Below are 17,369 nucleotides of genomic sequence, written 5' to 3'. Positions count from 1 at the left end.
AGGACGCAGAGTGAGGGTGAGAGGACGCAGAGTGAGGGTGAGAGGACGCAGAGTGAGGGACACAGAGTGAGGGTGAGAGGACGCAGAGTGAGGGTGAGAGGACGCAGGGTGAGGGTGAGAGGACGCAGAGTGAGGGTGAGAGGACGCAGGGTGAGGGTGAGAGGACGCAGAGTGAGGGTGAGAGGACGCAGAGTGAGGGTGAGAGGACGCAGGGTGAGGGTGAGAGGACGCAGAGTGAGGGTGAGAGGACGCAGAGTGAGGGTGAGAGGACGCAGAGTGAGGGACACAGAGTGAGGGTGAGAGGACGCAGAGTGAGGGTGAGAGGACGCAGGGTGAGGGTGAGAGGACGCAGAGTGAGGGTGAGAGGACGCAGGGTGAGGGTGAGAGGACGCAGAGTGAGGGTGAGAGGACGCAGAGTGAGGGTGAGAGGACGCAGAGTGAGGGTGAGAGGACGCAGGGTGAGGGTGAGAGGACGCAGAGTGAGGGTGAGAGGACGCAGAGTGAGGGTGAGAGGACGCAGGGTGAGGGTGAGAGGACGCAGAGTGAGGGTGAGAGGACGCAGAGTGAGGGTGAGAGGACGCAGGGTGAGGGTGAGAGGACGCAGAGTGAGGGTGAGAGGACGCAGGGTGAGGGTGAGAGGACGCAGAGTGAGGGTGAGAGGACGCAGGGTGAGGGTGAGAGGACGCAGAGTGAGGGTGAGAGGACGCAGGGTGAGGGTGAGAGGACGCAGAGTGAGGGTGAGAGGACGCAGAGTGAGGGTGAGAGGACGCAGGGTGAGGGTGAGAGGACGCAGAGTGAGGGTGAGAGGACGCAGGGTGAGGGTGAGAGGACGCAGAGTGAGGGACGCAGAGTGAGGGACAGCCCTACAGCACTACACACACTACAGCACTACACACACTACAGCTCTACACACACTCAGGCGGGCCGGACGCACTCAGGCGGGGCACTCGGGTGAAGCTGGAAAGGCTTCGGGGCCCAGAGGATGGGGACTGTGTCTCCATGGCAGTCTATTTGTGTAAAGCCCTGCACACAGGGATTGGGGCAGTTCATATGCAGCTGAGGGTTACCTGAGGCAAGGCAGCACAGGTAAGGGGCAGCCTCACACTCAGACACACAGAGGGAGGCCTGAGCACCACCTGCAGACTCGCATTAAGAGCTGCGCCGCTGCTGCGCCGCTGCGAGGGCGCCCCGGGACGGCCACAGCGTGGGCCACGCAGTCCTCAGTACACACCAGCGCTCGTATCTCCACGAGACCTTTCCCCTGCTGTACTACTGCTGTAGCACTGCCAAAGCCCCACTGCACACACCAGCTCACCTGGCTCACAGGGACACACTCCTACCAGCCGCTCACCTGGCTCAAGGTGCTGTGAGGCGCAGGAAGGTGCGGTGAGGTGAGATGCTGTGAGGTGCGGTAAAGCGCTGTGATGTGCGGTAAGGCGCTGTGAGGCGCGGTAAGGCGCTGTGAGGCGCGGTAAGGTGCTGCGAGGTGTGGTGAGGTGCGGTGAGGTGCGGTAAAGCGCTGTGATGTGCGGTAAGGTGCTGTGAGGCGCAGGAAGGTGCGGTAAGGTGCTGTGAGGTGCGGTAAGGTGCTGTGAGGTGCGGTAAAGCGCTGTGATGTGCGGTAAGGCGCTGCGAGGTGCGGTAAGGCGCTGCGAGGTGCGGTAAGGTGCTGCGAGGTGCGGTAAGGCGCTGTGAGGTGCGGTAAGGCGCTGTGAGGCGAGGTAAGGTGCTGCAAGGTGTGGTGAGGTGAGGTGCTGTGAGGTGCGGTGAGATGAGGTGCTGTGAGGTGCAGGAAGGTGCTGTAAGGTGCTATGAGGTGCGGTAAAGCGCTGTGAGGTGCGGTAAAGTGCTGTGAGGTGCAGTAAGGCACTGTGAGGCGCGGTAAGGTGCTGTGAGGCGCGGGAAGGTGCGGTAAGGTGAGGTGTGACTGAGCAGTGGACCAGCAGAGAGAACTGCTCAGGGAGCCTTCAAAAGCGACCCAGGAGGGACGCGGCGACCCGGGAGGGACGCGGAGACCCGGGAGCGACGCGGAGACCCGGGAGCGACGCGGAGACCCGGGAGGGACGCGGAGACCCGGGAGGGACGCGGAGACCCGGGAGCGACGCGGAGACCCGGGAGGGACGCGGAGACCCGGGAGCGACGCGGCGACCCGGGAGCGACGCGGAGACCCGGGAGCGACGCGGAGACCCGGGAGCGACGCGGAGACCCGGGAGCGACGCGGAGACCCGGGAGCAGCACAGCCACATTTTAGCAGGAGCATGTTCGGCTCAGCCTGCTGCACACTGGGAGCATCATTTCCATCCCAGTTATACCAGAACATCCACAGCACCTGGAATCTCACACACCGGTGGCTATTAACGCGATGCACTCCCTCCTCACTGCTGTAATCACCTGCAGCTCAGATGACTTCACAGGGAGGATTTCAGCTCAATGTGGCTGTGCCATCACTCTGATTATCTACCAAATGTGAGGAGGGAGGTCATCCATCCCTTGCAGCTTGTCTGGTTGCTCCTGGCAACAGTGGAGCTCAGTTGGAACTGTGGGACAGTGGAGATCTTTCCGTTTCCTGACTGGAAATGGAGATTTCCCCCAAAGAGATGCACACTGGAACGCAGCTCAGCCGCTCTGCAGCCACGTCAGATCTTCAGGGCTGCAGACAGTGCGTACGCATCACAGCACGCGTGTAACGCAGTGCGTATGCATCACAGCACGCGTGTAACGCAGTGCGTACGCATCACAGCACGCGTGTAACGCAGTGCGTATGCATCACAGCACGTGTAACGCAGTGCGTACGCATCACAGCACGCGTGTAACGCAGTGCGTATGCATCACAGCACGTGTAACGCACCACAGCACGCGTGTAACGCAGTGCGTACGCATCACAGCACGTGTAACGCAGTGTGTACGCATCACAGCACGTGTAACACAGTGCGTACGCATCACAGCACGTGTAACACAGTGCGTACGCATCACAACACATGTGTAACACAGTGCGTACGCACCACAGCACGTGTGTAACACAGTGCGTGTGCATCACAGCACGCGTGTAACGCAGTGCGTACGTATCACAACACGCGTGTAACGCAGTGCGTACGCATCACAGCACGCGTGTAACGCAGTGCGTACGCATCACAGCACGCGTGTAACGCAGTGCGTACGCATCACAACACGCGTGTAACACAGTGCGTGTGCATCACAGCACGCGTGTAACGCAGTGCGTACGTATCACAACACGCGTGTAACGCAGTGCGTACGCATCACAGCACGCGTGTAACACAGTGCTGATGGAGTCTGCACAGTGACTGCACGCTGCCTAGCAGGACTGCCTGTCCAGCAGCTAACCGTTCTCTTGTTTGAATGATCCCTATTCAATCTATCTGAACAATTTTAGCAGTACAAGCAAACGACAGTAATCCAGTAATGATCCGTTACCCTGATCAACTGCTTCACCGTGTCCACTTACGTGTAAGAGGGAAAATGATGGATATAACCATTCTAGAGAAGGTCAAGCACTTTAACAGAGCTGGAACTTCCCAGCAGATTTCATCTAGTAAATGAAAGCAATCGATGGGTCTCTATCAAACCCCCCCCCTCCACAGGGCCGTTACAGGGACACGTCCACATCACACTCAGAGTGAGACGAGTGAGCGGGACTAGTAAAGTAAAGAAGCATTTAACGTCTGTGACACAGCAGTGCGTCAGAGCAGCAGTGCGTCTCCATTAGGGCTGATACAGCGCACTGTGCTCCTGTCGGAGCTGCCACACACAGACAGATAAACAGCCAGAGTGAGCATGGATCAATCTCATCCAGCCTGCAGTCTGACGCTCACTGCCAGGGTAACCAACATCAGCACTCAGAGCTCACCGTTTCAAAGGAAAGGTGGCCACCACTGATTGTCATGCATTCCTTGACTGATTGTCTTAAAGGTTTTTTATGTATTTAGTATGACATTCTAAGGAATCTATCGTGTATTTGCTACTTAATTATAGATGACTGGGGTTCTCTGTGCTTTATAAAGTTAAGTGGCTGGTTTGTACTGCTGTGAGTCAATCTGTTGGTCTTATCTAAGATTCCTTTACTCTTTCACAAGAACTAACAACTAAAAAATCAAATCAAAGCCAACACAAAGACACTGATTAATTCAACACTGTACGGGCGCAAATAATGTATGGCCAAAGACTAACAAGATTGCACTAAATGACACTAGCTGAAACAGTTACATTACACAGCTTCCTACTGGAAACGGCCACCTCCTTACTGTGTTCCGTGAGAGTCCATCAGGGGTCAGTCTGTGGGTGCAGCTGCAGGGTCGTCACCAGGGGGTGCCACACGGCCTCTCCACAGCCTGTCGGACTCAGCACCGTAACCAGGGCAGACGCTTCAGCTGTGAACGCGCGTTACCTCCTGAACGTTCAGGTACTCTTACTCTGCATCTGCCTCTCTCACCCCAGCCCCTGGAACAGAGGGGCTCCACCTTCAGGCTCCAGCACTCTGCAGCTCGGCCTGTACACGCTACATTAATGTGTGACATTACAGCTCCGTCCACACTGACATCCATAGGAGATAGTGCCCTGATTTCTATGTGGTACTTTCACATAAAGAAAGCTGCTTTTGCCACAGGGAGAGGGAGGGCTGGTCCAGCCGCCCAGGGCTGCTGTGAGGCTGAGAGCAGCGTCTGCACGCTCCCAAAGCAGAGCGCTCTCCAAGCGCATCGAATGCACTGCTGCACAGCAGCGTCTGCACGCTCTCAAAGCAGAGCGCTCTCCAAGCGCATCGAATGCACTGCTGCACAGCAGCGTCTGCACGCTCCCAAAGCAGAGCGCTCTCCAAGCGCATCGAATGCACTGCTGCACAGCTTCTTGTCTGTGCCCCTGCAGCGTCCCGCAGCGCAGAGGGGGCCCCGCAGCGCAGAGGGGGCCCCGCAGCAGGCTCACCCGCACCCCGGGCGTGCGGGCACCTCACCTTTTCCAACCACCAGCACCAACCTCAAAGTTAACCAATAGACTAATGAGGAAGCCCTGTCTGGCGGCCCTGTCAGAGACAAGCGACCCGCCACCCACTCAGAGGAGCGGGACACTGAGGTCCAGGCTGGACAGAGGGACAGGCACACACCACAAGCACACAGCATGCACACACACCCCACAAGCACACAGCGTTCACACACACCCTGCACACTCACCACAAGCACACAGCATGCACACACACCCCGCACACTCACCACAAGCACACGCACCCTCACCACAAGCACACACCCCGCACACTCACCACAAGCACACACCCCGCACACACACCCCGCACACTCACCACAAGCACACGCACCCCGCACACTCACCACAAGCACACGCACCCCGCACACTCACCACAAGCACACGCACCCCGCACACACACCCCGCACACTCACCACAAGCACACGCACCCCGCACACTCACCACAAGCACACACACCCCGCACACTCACCACAAGCACACACCCCCCGCACACTCACCACAAGCACACGCCCCCCGCACACTCACCACAAGCACACGCCCCCCGCACACTCACCACAAGCACATGCCCCGCACACTCACCACAAGCACACACACCCCGCACACTCACCACAAGCACACACCCCGCACACTCACCACAAGCACACGCACCACAAGCACACGCACCCCGCACACTCAGCGCATTCAGACCCGGCCCCCGAGCAGCGGTGTGGGGAGAGGTGCTCCATAGAGCCGATCCATCAGCCCCAGAAGGGAGGGGACAGCACAAGATGCCGTGCTTCCAAAGAAGCCCATTCTGCCCTTAAGTTTGCTTCTGAAATATCCCAGGCTATGCACTTACCCTACCAAAACTCAACTTAGAGCATGCAGTGCAAGTTACAATATTGAAATGGATTACGCCTATACAGTGTACTGGGGCAATAGGTATTTACAGTAAGCTTCCATACACCACGATTCTAGATTAATTTATGATCACTGAAAGCGCTGATAGGCAAGGTGGAGGTCTATTCTACACAGCAGGCTAAAGAATCCTCTCACACATCCTGAACACAGACATGAGGTGCAGCATAAACCAGACGGAATACCTCTGTAACTCAAAGTCAAACTGTACCCAACCTTTCACCTAAAAAACAAATGCAGATTAAATCTCGCCAGGCTGAACTGCAAAAATAAATATAGAAGATCACGGAATGCTGCGAAAATTAATCTGAAATCCGACAAAAAGGATCATATTTCCATGGCGCCTGTGGCTGTGAGTGTAACAATTAAAATCGTTCAGATATTTTATTGCGAAGCGCTGGAAGCAGCGAGCAGCAGGACGGAAAGGGGGAAGTGTCCATTTTGAACCGGCGTTCTGTTTCAGCACCATCACCAGTCCGAGCTGGATTGCAGAAACGACACCGCCGGAATGCTCACACCAAATACACCCATATTAAGCATAACCTGCCTTTTTCATATTTAAGATGTGTGTTTGGCCGACCACACGCGTGTGCACGCATGAACATGTGAAATGTTGCCCTGTATGCATGTAGATCAGGATGAGGGGAGATGTATTGTTAAGGGAAATGTATTTCCCGACAGCAGCAGCAGAGATGTATCACAGTGAGAATGCTGCTCTGGCTTTAGGAAGCCACTGCGAAAGCGAAACGAGTAAATAACAGCGACACAATGCGCGAATGAGATGTGATTTAGTCCCACTGTTTGGACGACCTGCTTTTAAAATACATTAGACAGATTGGTACACTGACTACACCAAATGGGACTGAAAGTACAACCCATCCAGCATGCACAAATGCACACCCACCGCAGCCTCGCCAAACGACACCTCTCCCAGCGCTTCCAACGCCAGCAGGTCCTGCTCCACACAATCAATCTTTATTCTCAAAAAAATGCAGCGCTATCTGCAGACCTGAACGCTAACAGGTTAGCATGGCAGCTAAGTGACATCTCGGTTCAGATCCAGACCAGGCAGTTCGCTGGTTCCTACAGCTGAGTGTCTAACCAGCTCAATGTAGGGCGCCGCATTACCAAACACACGCATATCTCTGCAAATCACCACCACCATCGCGCAAGGCGATCTCACACACTTTAACACAACACTGAAGCATTAGCAGTCAGACAGCAGGTAGCCAGCGTTTGGGTGCTTTAAAACGTAAGGACACCGGCTGGTGTGCGGAGACAGCGCCGGGGAGTCTCCCTCCCTCCCCGGCGCTGTCCGGCCTGCGGATCCGGCGCCTTACTGCTGGGGAGGCAGGGCAACACGCTCATACAGGGACGCTAGGATAACCATACAAGCGTTTCATGTATACAAACAGCCCAAAATCACACTCTGTGTGCTGACAGAAAAAGCGTTTTAAATAGATCAGCATGCCGGTGCGTCCTTACCTCAGGCGGCGGTTCGCTTGCAGCTTCCCGGAGCAGCCATTATCAGTATTCCCTCTCCCTCCGTCCTAACCTCCACCTCCCCCAACCTCCACCCCTCTGATGGCTGCGATCTCCTTCTTAACTAAATCTACAGCAATTAGGGTTTTATAAAACAGTCGGTCCGCTCCTGGCCCCTCCGGTAAAGGATAGCGCAGCGGCTGACCGCCCGGACCCGGCGCAGTACAGCTAGTTAGCCTGCTAGCACGCTGCTAAGCTACCGGGCGGGTTAGCTGCAGTATGCAGTGTGCAGTACAGCAATCGCACACTTTCTTCTCGTTTTCTACTCCTTTTAGTCTTTCTTCCTTTCCTTTTCGGAATGATCTCTCTTTCCCTCCCCGGGAAAGCTTGCAGGCTAGCTGGCGAGCTAGGTCACCGTGTGGGTAGCTATCGGCTGCTAGCTGGCTAGTTACCGGAGAGTGCTGCCTGATGTAGGAAGGGGCGGAGGGGGTGAGAGAGGAGTTTTTAAATAAAAGCAAACGAATAAAACAAAATTGGGGTGTTTGTATCGCAGCGCTAAAGGGACCCCCCTCTCTGGCCGATAATCTGGCTTTCGCTGGAGCAGGAGCAGCTCTGCCCGGCGTGCGCGCTCCCGAGCACAGGCGCGCTCCCGCACGCTTAGCGCGGCGCTCTGCTTCCCCCACAAAATGGCGGCCAAAACAAACCACTGCTGCTCCCTCTTACTCATAAACAGAATGCATATGGAATGCTAACGAATTAAATCAACGTCGCCACAACTGTATACTATCGGCAGTATGAATGTATTTCACTTGTGTCTTGACTTCCTTGCTTTCGATAGCTAAGTGATGATGGCGGTGACCGCAGCAGGTAGCCGGCTGCCCCGGAGGTCGCGTCAGTTATCCCGCTGAGTTAGCCAGCCTGTGCTGCGCGGCTTTCCTGCTCGATAATTACCATCTGCAGTTAACGAAATGAGCTCGCTAGCCCCACGGGCTACACGGACCAACTCCAACTCTTACGGACACGGTTAGCTATCTATCTTAGATTAGCTGCAGCGTGGATTCGTTCAGGTAATATTATAAATGTCTATTTAAACTTAATTCGTAAGTGTAATGATTATATCCATCAAATTTGTCTCTTTGCATTATATACAAGCAACTATTAAAAAGCCGTATTTCGTCGCTTTGAATTTCCCGCCTCGGCCACGCGCTTACCGCGAGATCTCATGTAAACCTCGCGCGTTCACTTCCACAAAATGGCGGCGGTCGCCTGCAAGGGAAGGAGAAAAGCCTGAAATTACAGAGCGCATCCCTGTGAGGACTGACGTGCTCACTTCATTAAACCATTTAAGATCAGAATCCGGCTAATACGCTTCACATACCATATAACTAACCAGTCAGTTACCCCGCTCTCCTTTCATTTGTTTAGTGGCCCCGTTAGCAAGGTTCACCTTATAAAATGGCGCAGCAAAGTTACTTCGCCCTCACACTCCTGCAGGAAAAGCGCATTAAATCAGGCGCATGCATGAACACTACTGCTTAAAACTAAAGTAACAACCAGGCCGAGTTACACATTCGCACCGTTGCTGCCAGATGGGTCTCTAAAACTAAGTCAATGTAGCAAACTAGCCGCGTCTCCAAGCTATTTCCAGCGCGACTACAGTAGAGCAGTTCTGAATGTCTGGCTTGAAATGCGGCAGTGAATACAGTGAACTGCGCTTTGCCCTCCGGTGAAACTACACGGATACGTCGCGACGGCTTTCGATTGTGGCAGCACTGCGCGTCAGAATTTCTGCTTGCTAGCTTATATATGAGTCTCATACATCCTTACTCAAATGAATGAATTCTTAAAAATGAGGTCAAGACCATGAAACCTAAGTTACACTTAATGTCTCTAGCTGAATGTAGCACTGCAGAGACGCAACATGGCAAACAGTTTTGACAAAAGCTAATGTTCTAATCTAGCTGGGCTAATTAAGGGTTGTACAAGAAATCTTAATCTTAGCATTTATACTAAAAGTATTTTCGTAACTTATATACTCATTTTGCCTGCGCATTGCAGCGAGTAAGCACACAGCCTCTGTACCCATTAGTGTCATGGGACCCACAATGGCAAACCGGCATCTACAGGAATGATAGCAGATTCATTCATAACCTGTATACACATTTTTATTGCAATACACTACCACAGTATAATGACTTGGACTGTCTCTTGGAAAACAAAACACATGGTTTTGGAATTTTTTTAATATAAAACAAATGGTAGGGTACACTCTTGTGGTCAACAGTAAATTGAGCTAAAAAATAATCTATGCATAGGAAACTCCAGTTAAGACACCTCTCTGACAACCCCACTTTTAGAAAAACACTCAACACTGTTGACTTCAGTAGCATATTGGACTTTGAACAGAAAGTTTTTGTATAAAATATATCTTGCAGCAATGTTTGGAAAAAAATGAGACGTAACTTAGGTTTTTCACAAAAGTTTCGGGTTCACTCAAGTCCTTTGTCAAACCATTCAACACAAAGTATTTTACATAAACTTCAGAAGGGGGAGGGTACGAAAGCAAGCTGTGTATGCCACATTTCTACCCTCTCCAGCTGTTTTCTAAGTGATGTGCAGGGTACGTTCAGTCTTCTCGGCAAGCTGCATACTAAAATGCCCAGAAAAAGGTTGATAAAGGGCCAATCAAGTTTGTTGCATCAATGTCTGGTCAGAGCATCCACACACTGACAGCTTTGTGCCCCCTGCTGGTCAGAGCCAGGATGGCAGGAGAAGGTGGTGCAGGTCACCGGCAGCATGTGGCCGTTTATTTCTTCTGCTTGGGGGGTGGTCTGGGGAGGGAAAGAGACAGAGAGAGAGAGATTACACAACATGGGCTACACATTCAAGCATACTACATGCACACAAACGCATTCCCTGAACTGACCCAGCACTCTCACCTGTAGACTCCCACGACGACGGCATGGTCTCTCTCATATGGCTCCAGGGTCAGCTGTTCCTGGGGCTTCATGTTCTCGGAGCTCATCTTCTTCACCTCAGCTGCAAACACGGCCTCGGGCGCAGCTGTGGAGTCTATGCAGTTTGCCTGTGGGAGGGAGGGATACACAAGGGTCACACCCACGTCCCTGGAAAGGATCATGTACAGCCTTCATGATCTAACTCCACCCCACCCGCCTGTGGACATGTACAGCCTTCATGATCTAACTCCACCCCACCCGCCTGTGGACATGTACAGCCTTCATGATCTAACTCCACCCCACCAGCCTGTGGACATGTACAGCCCTCATGATCCAACTCCACCCCACCTGTCTGTCTGGTGAGTTTATTTTGACCACTGCAGCAAAACTGACAAGAGCATTACCACCCTGAATCAGCTGAGGCAAAACACACTTCAATTATCTCAGAAATGCATCTGGCCCATCTATGCGAATCAGGATATTACATAAAATATATAATAATAAATAATATATATAAATATATAATATAAATAATATATATATAAAATAAGTTAAAAGCTGGCATTAGCCATGTACTTTACGACCAGTTGCATTTTCACTACTATGAGGTGGTTATGCAGCAGACAATTCCGCTGAAAATGCAGCAGAAATGCACAGAGCTGCAGATTCCTGCTCTAGAACATCCATAAAATCCCTCCACTTCTTGCTACCAACTCTCCTTTTCAGCTGTTGTACTCTCCAGACCAGATGACCGCAGCTCTCCCTGCGAGAGCCTCCAGCTGACTCAGAATGAAGCTGCTCCACTGATCCACAACCAACCAAAACACACTCTCACCTCTCGCCTCTCTGCCCTGGCTACAGACTCCGAAGACTCTGTACAGACTCAAAACTCACCTGTTCTGACTACACGTGTGGACTGTGACCCTCCCCCCGCTCACACTGTAAACCAGCTGCAGTTTAAACAGAGGATAAAAGCAAGGGGGCATCTGCACTGTGGTGACACACACCTGCTGGCTGCACAGTGGCTGTGACGGTCTGAGGTTGTGCTCTATGATGGCGTTTGCTCCTCCTGCAGCAGTTTCCCACAGTGGCTCTACATTTCAAGCATGGCACTAATGATTCAGTATCTGTGCAAGTACTTGCCTAACCCTGTTGTAAGAGTGTCTACCAAATGTATAAATGTAATGTAAATGACCAGTTATCAAAACAAACCACTGAATGAACAAAAATAAAAGTTTATGCACAGCCCAGTTTATGAAATGCAAAGATTACAGGAGTTGATGCCAATACAACTCACCACTGTACAGTAATAGTATCTTAATTTACAGGACCAAAATCCTGGCTCTGATGAACATTTAACTTGAATACTAAACTTGAAAACCAGGGTTCCAGCTACACACCCTGGAAACACTGGGACAGGCTGTGTTTACGGCCTCTTACCTTGATGGAGATGACGAAGTGGCCTCCATTCTTCAGGAAATTGTGGGCATTCAGCGCCACAATTCGGGTCTGATCAGGCTGAGCCACATCGGCAAAGATGACATCCACCATTCCTGAACACAGGGACACAATGAGGTTCCTGAACACATGGAGGTGCGAGAGCAGTAAGGAGAGCAGCGGGGCTGTGCCGGGCTGCAGCTGACTGCAGAAAGGGCCCTGACTGGGTCTGCTTTACTGCTTAATGTGTTACCCGGTGTAGCGAAGGGCGAGAGCAGTCACCCCACCCGACCTCGAACCCGGGTCTACAGGGTACCAAACTGCAGCTTTGACCACAACGCCAAAGAGCTGGGCTACACTTCGCTACACCCGGTTACAAAGTGCTGTGCAAAATTTATTTGCATTTTCTTTAGTGGCCTTGAATAGTTGAATATAAAATAAGAGAACAAAATGTTAATTATGTGCGGGACATTCTTTGAGGATTCAGTCAGAGTAACAATATCTCAGACCTTCCAACACAGCTCATTTTCACAGGAAACAGGCAGAAGTTGGTAGTTCTGATGGGAATGTCAATGACTTGTTTCAGAACGTTAAGTGATTCAGAAAGCTAAGAATTGCTGCTGAAGACTATATACAACATCTCAATTTTACTATACACAACATGCCTTTAACAATTAAGACTGTACTCAGATCTGGTAGAAATTCTGTTTGTGACAGACTGAACTGTCAGTCACACAGACAGAAGAGAAATTAAACACTTCAGAAAAATTGAAAATAAAACAAGGCTTTAACATGTAGCTGTCCTAATGTGGAGTCACTCCTATTGCTCACAACTAAATATACTTCCATTTACTTCTTGCAAAGAAAGTAACTGTATTTACAGTATTTATGTAATCAATTTTCCTGGGCACTTTGGCAACAATTTGTTTCACTTACATCACTAACAATTCATTTAGTGTGTGTGTATGTGTGTGTGTGTGTGTTATTCTCGGTAGTAAGCAAAACCCTCTCTTCCACCATCACACCTCACAGCTGACTGCATACAGTCCACAGCAGCTGATTCAGAAACCAGACACCTGGTATGCAGCATTTTATCAATCACATCCTCAAACGGCTTCATGAACTGCAGGGCAGAGAGCCTTAGCAGCAGTCTCCTGGCAACACACAATGAATCTGAAATTTCCTAAAGTCCAGTTCCGTTTACCTCAAACCATTTCAGGAATGATGTAGAGGGAGCCATCCGACAGTCTGCATGCGAGCTGGAGCCGTCACACTCCCTCTCACTTACGCTCACAGCTCACATTGAAGCAAAGCCTGACAAAAGGCTACTTTCAGCTGGCTAAAACCTGGACACACACCGGGTCACTGGCGACCACTGAACAACACTCGTACTCTGATACTGTACATAAACGGGGAAAGCCAACAGTGCTTGAAACACTAAGATGATGAACACGGCTGTAACTGAGGCTAAAGGGCGTGTTGGGAAGCACCGCAGCATCAGCAGCGCACGGAGGCCTTACCCACGAGCATGCGGTACTTGTGTGGGTGACGTGCGTCCTCGATGATGGGGATGATGTTGGTCCTCTTTTTGGCCACGTTGAGAAGATCTCGCCCAGACCGGTGAGAGAACTCTACAGCGTACACGAGACCCTCCTGCAGAGGGGCAGGAATTAAACGGCGACCCCTCAAAACAACTACAGCCACACACCGCAGCAGGAAGGAGCGCTACTCACCGGCCCAACGATGTCAGACACGTGGGAGACCGTGGTGCCCGACGCAGCTCCCAGGTACATGACCTTTGCCCCTGGCTTGATGTGAATCTGGTCCACTCCTCCCAAGATGGCGGCTGCCAGCTTTGAGCGAAAGGGGTTCCATGCTCTGTACTCAGTCTTCATTTCTCCCTCCTGTAACACACAGTTGCACATATGTCTACCACTGTTACACCTTCCACAGCAACATCCTGACCATGACTAGATTATGATGATTGTACTGAATGCTTGAATATGTGACCTTGTTTACCATGTGCTAAATGAATACGAGCCACAGCACTCTAGTATCTGAGACTCACACCCAGCAAAGATGACTGCAAATGTTCAGCTGAATGCCACCACAGTGCCATCAAAGAGCCCTGGAGAGGAATCCTGCTTTCCCATGTTACACAGAAGCTGGTAAAAACAGACAGGATTTTCATGTGTTCAAAAAGAGAGGAAGTGAAAGGCTACCTCCACATTGATGCGCTTCTCACCATACACAGACTCGCCCACCACCATGTTCTTGGTGACGAGGGCATCCTCCTTCCCCCGGCAGATAAACACCCCTGAAACACATTCCCGATACAGCCCACAGAAACACACCATTAACACACCACACTTTATTCCAAACATTACAATTACATGCCTAAAGCAGGCCTGTCAGTGGCCTACAGACAGGGCTTCTTCGCCATGCCACAGAGATCCCTTCCTTGGAGTCTTACCTTCATGTCTGTGGGGCTCCACTATCACCTTCTTGCCTCCTCTGAAGCCCCCCCGACCCCCACCTCTTCCACCTCTGCCCCTTGGCGTCCCCCCTCGGGGCCCCCCGCGGCCACGGAACCCCCCCTCTCCACCTGGGGACCGGAATCCTCCGCCTACCACAGGAGAGAGGGGTAAGCGTATGTCCACAACAGCCCGGTCACACGAGAACACTCAGCGCGCTGCCTGGCTTTAGCATATGTGAACATTGCAGCACAATGTTAGCTGAACACAGATATAAGTCATAAGCTGACCCTGCATATGCATACACACGCTTATGGCTGTGATGAAGCCCTGGGCTACCCCCCCAGTCCACCTTCCCATACACCACCAATGCAGGCCCACAGTCTGTTAATATTCAATTAAACAGACAATATGGTTATTTACTGAAGTAAAGTATCTGTTGCGATAACAACCTACACATAAACTAAGTCACATACGTCGGCACAGAGCTATATGCAGAGTATGGGGTTCACAGACACTTACCTCCTCCCCTTCCTCCACGGAAACCTCCTCTTCCTCTATCTCCAAAGCCCCCTCTTCCTCCTCCTCTTCCTCCCCTTCCTCCTCCTCCTCGAGGGCTGAATCCTACGTCAGCAAATGACATGTTAAAGACACCAGAAATAGAGGATTAATGTAAACAATCAGAACTGGAAAATTATCCTTGTTTATGACATTAAATAACCTAGAATTGCGATTCCTTGGGCCATGTCGCTCCGACATACTCGCCAACTCCTAGCAGCCGCTAGTCATAACAACGCGCAAACGTGTGTTACATTCATCTTTACCGAAAAACCACAATTTATCATCAGCCCAACGTATCCTCTGAAAGCACAGCGTTACACGGCATTTTCTGCGCCAGTGGTGGCCATCGAAGGCCGGAAAACTGTAACGTTAGACAAACTACCAGCCCCGAAAAAGCAGCCTCGACCACGTGGTGGAGGCGCTGATGTTTGCGTGCACTGCCCCGCACCCCACACTGAAATAACCTTTCACAGACTCCAGCGCTAGCCCTCCAGAGATGCACCAAGCGATAAAACATGTCTGTCTACAATCAGTCAGGGGCCACGTTTATTTCTCTGGCCTCAGTTCACCGGTTTCCGCCTGCCGTCTGCTGGGTCGATCCCCACATCAGTGCGCTACACGGCCGTACAGCCGCCAGACGAACTGCGGCAGCTTTCGCTGGACATACCTGACACATCCAATCAACCAACACACAATCCACGCTTGCAAAAATACGTAGTTACTGTGCCATTTCGACTCTTTAACATTAACCTCCAACTTCAGCGAAGTACCTCTGAAAAAAGGTCAGGCAGCTAAAAGGGTCGACGCTGAGTGTAATGCGACTGCGCTTTACATTCACCATGTAATTCAGCTCCACTTTACATTCACATTACAGGCGGCTCACTTATTCCGTGTTCAGGCTGGAAGTACCTGGCTTCATGTCTGCTCGGGGAATGCGCTCCTCTTCGGGTACCTCTCCGCGCTGCTCCTCACTCCGCCTGCTAGCACACGTATGCCCGGCGCCCCATGTGGCCTCCACGCCAAGCCGCGGCTCCCATCATGCCCCGCGCGGGGAGAGGCAGCACTTCCGGCTCACCACGTGTGCTCGCTGTCGCCACCTGGCGTGGAAGACTCGCAACTACCAGAGGGAAATACAGGACCATAACGCAGTTAAAGACAGCTCGGTTTCAATTCTCTGATACAGCAGTAAGCCTATGCCCCCGCCTGGTGAGATCACTGGCAGTGTCGGAGGTTGCGAGTTCGAGGAAAGATCAGCCTCACATTATAACCGTCCCGTTTAACGCATCAGATGCGCTCCTTTTTGTCTCCCCAGGGAGACTCCCATCTGTCTTTTTACTTTAAAACCATGAATGACTTTTGCAGGTTTGCTATTATTGCCACTGTAGCAAAAGTGTTTAAGGAAAAACAATGTGTATCTGTATATCTGTATAGGCTACAGGCAGATTTGCATTTTGATCTTTACTTGTTTTTTGGCCTGTTACAAGTCTCTGCTCATTAAACTAAGGAATAATGCTTGAAGCATGAAGCATACAAATGAATGCTTTTACATCAGCTGAATCAAAACAGAAACTGACGTGGTTGAAGTGAGGGGTCCTCCTGCAGCATGCTGGGATAGATTGTCACATATGATACGGGTTAGCACTATAATGTCATTTTACAATATAGGATAAAACAGCAGAGTTTGTACACAATGTCAGTATTTTTTATTCATTCATTAATATTTGGAATGCCTAATGCTTTTCCCCCATTTCTCCCAATTTTGCATTCCCAATTATGTCTTTCAACATAATATTACCGCTACCCCCAACGGCAAGATGTGAGGCAGCCAGATAGCTGCTCCGTTCCGGCAGTCCCCATGCCTGCTGCTACTCCATTCCATGAAAAGCAAAGGAGTTTCTGCTTATGTTTGCTGAGTCCGAAAAACAGGGGCTCATTGAACAGGAAGACAAGAGGCTTCAGCGAAAAATTAAAATAGAAATTTTCAAAAATGCAAAAACAAATGACATCACTTGTTTTTATAAGACAAAGCTGAAAATTGTGTCTCAGAAGGATAGTTTTAACAGTACAAATTCAATGACACATTGCCCCTACAGAATTTTGTGTCATCTGCCCCTTTGCAGATGACACAAAACTAGGGGGTCTAGCCAACAGTATAGAATCAACTAAGGTAATACAGGAAGACCTAAACAGCATCCAAAAGTGGGCAGATACCTGGCAGATGACTTTCAATTTAGATAAATGTAAAATCTTGCATGTAGGAAATAAGAACCTTAAACAAGACTACTTCATGGGTGGAAAAAAAAACTAGAATATGCTCAATTTGAAAAGGACTTGGGAGTATTGGTTGACCCAAGCTTAACAGGATCTAGGCAGTGTGCTGTAGCAGTAAAAAAGGCCAACAGGATGCTGGGATATATAGCCAAAAGTATTGAGTATAAATCTAAAGAGGTTATATTGAAATTATACAATGCCTTAGTCAGACCGCACCTGGAATACTGTGGGCAGTTCTGGGCACCGCACTATAAAAAAGATACTGAAGCTTTAGAAAAGGTTCAAAGAAGGGCAACTAAAT

At 50.9% G+C, this 17,369-nt stretch overlaps 2 protein-coding genes across 2 annotated transcripts in view; both read right to left on the bottom strand.

Annotated features, from left to right (window-relative positions):
* Positions 1 to 8,023, bottom strand: part of dyrk1b (dual-specificity tyrosine-(Y)-phosphorylation regulated kinase 1B) — a 56,839-nt gene extending 48,816 nt beyond the window's left edge. The window contains exon 1 of the mRNA XM_036538731.1: positions 7,372 to 8,023. The gene's annotated coding sequence lies outside the window, so the exon portion shown is untranslated. The remainder of the gene's footprint in view (positions 1 to 7,371) is intronic.
* Positions 8,024 to 9,542: 1,519 nt separating this feature from the next.
* On the bottom strand, positions 9,543 to 15,820 carry fbl (fibrillarin). The gene is made up of 9 exons (XM_036537867.1): positions 15,707 to 15,820; positions 14,759 to 14,860; positions 14,236 to 14,388; positions 13,985 to 14,079; positions 13,496 to 13,666; positions 13,283 to 13,415; positions 11,766 to 11,878; positions 10,308 to 10,453; positions 9,543 to 10,199 (listed from the first exon to the last, which is right to left on the bottom strand). Exons 1-9 carry the CDS (start codon positions 15,714 to 15,716, stop codon positions 10,175 to 10,177), a joined length of 948 nt encoding a protein of 315 aa, XP_036393760.1. The 5' UTR covers positions 15,717 to 15,820; the 3' UTR covers positions 9,543 to 10,174.
* Between the last annotated feature and the right edge of the window lie 1,549 nt (positions 15,821 to 17,369).

The sequence above is a fragment of the Megalops cyprinoides genome, chromosome 10 (assembly GCF_013368585.1).
Source record: "Megalops cyprinoides isolate fMegCyp1 chromosome 10, fMegCyp1.pri, whole genome shotgun sequence".
In the NCBI taxonomy this organism is placed as follows: Eukaryota; Metazoa; Chordata; class Actinopteri; order Elopiformes; family Megalopidae; genus Megalops; species Megalops cyprinoides.
The sequence above is the reverse complement of the archived record's forward strand: the minus strand, read 5'-3'. Positions and strand labels throughout refer to the sequence as shown.

Bases quoted from the DNA above. Each gene is read 5' to 3' on its own strand.
- fbl (XM_036537867.1), bottom strand. The intron at 14,080-14,235 runs GTAAGACTCCAA...AATGTGTTTCAG, and splicing joins GGAGCCCCACAGACATGAAG to GGGTGTTTATCTGCCGGGGG. The intron at 10,454-11,765 runs GTAAGAGGCCGT...TCCCTCCCACAG, and splicing joins ACTTCGTCATCTCCATCAAG to GCAAACTGCATAGACTCCAC.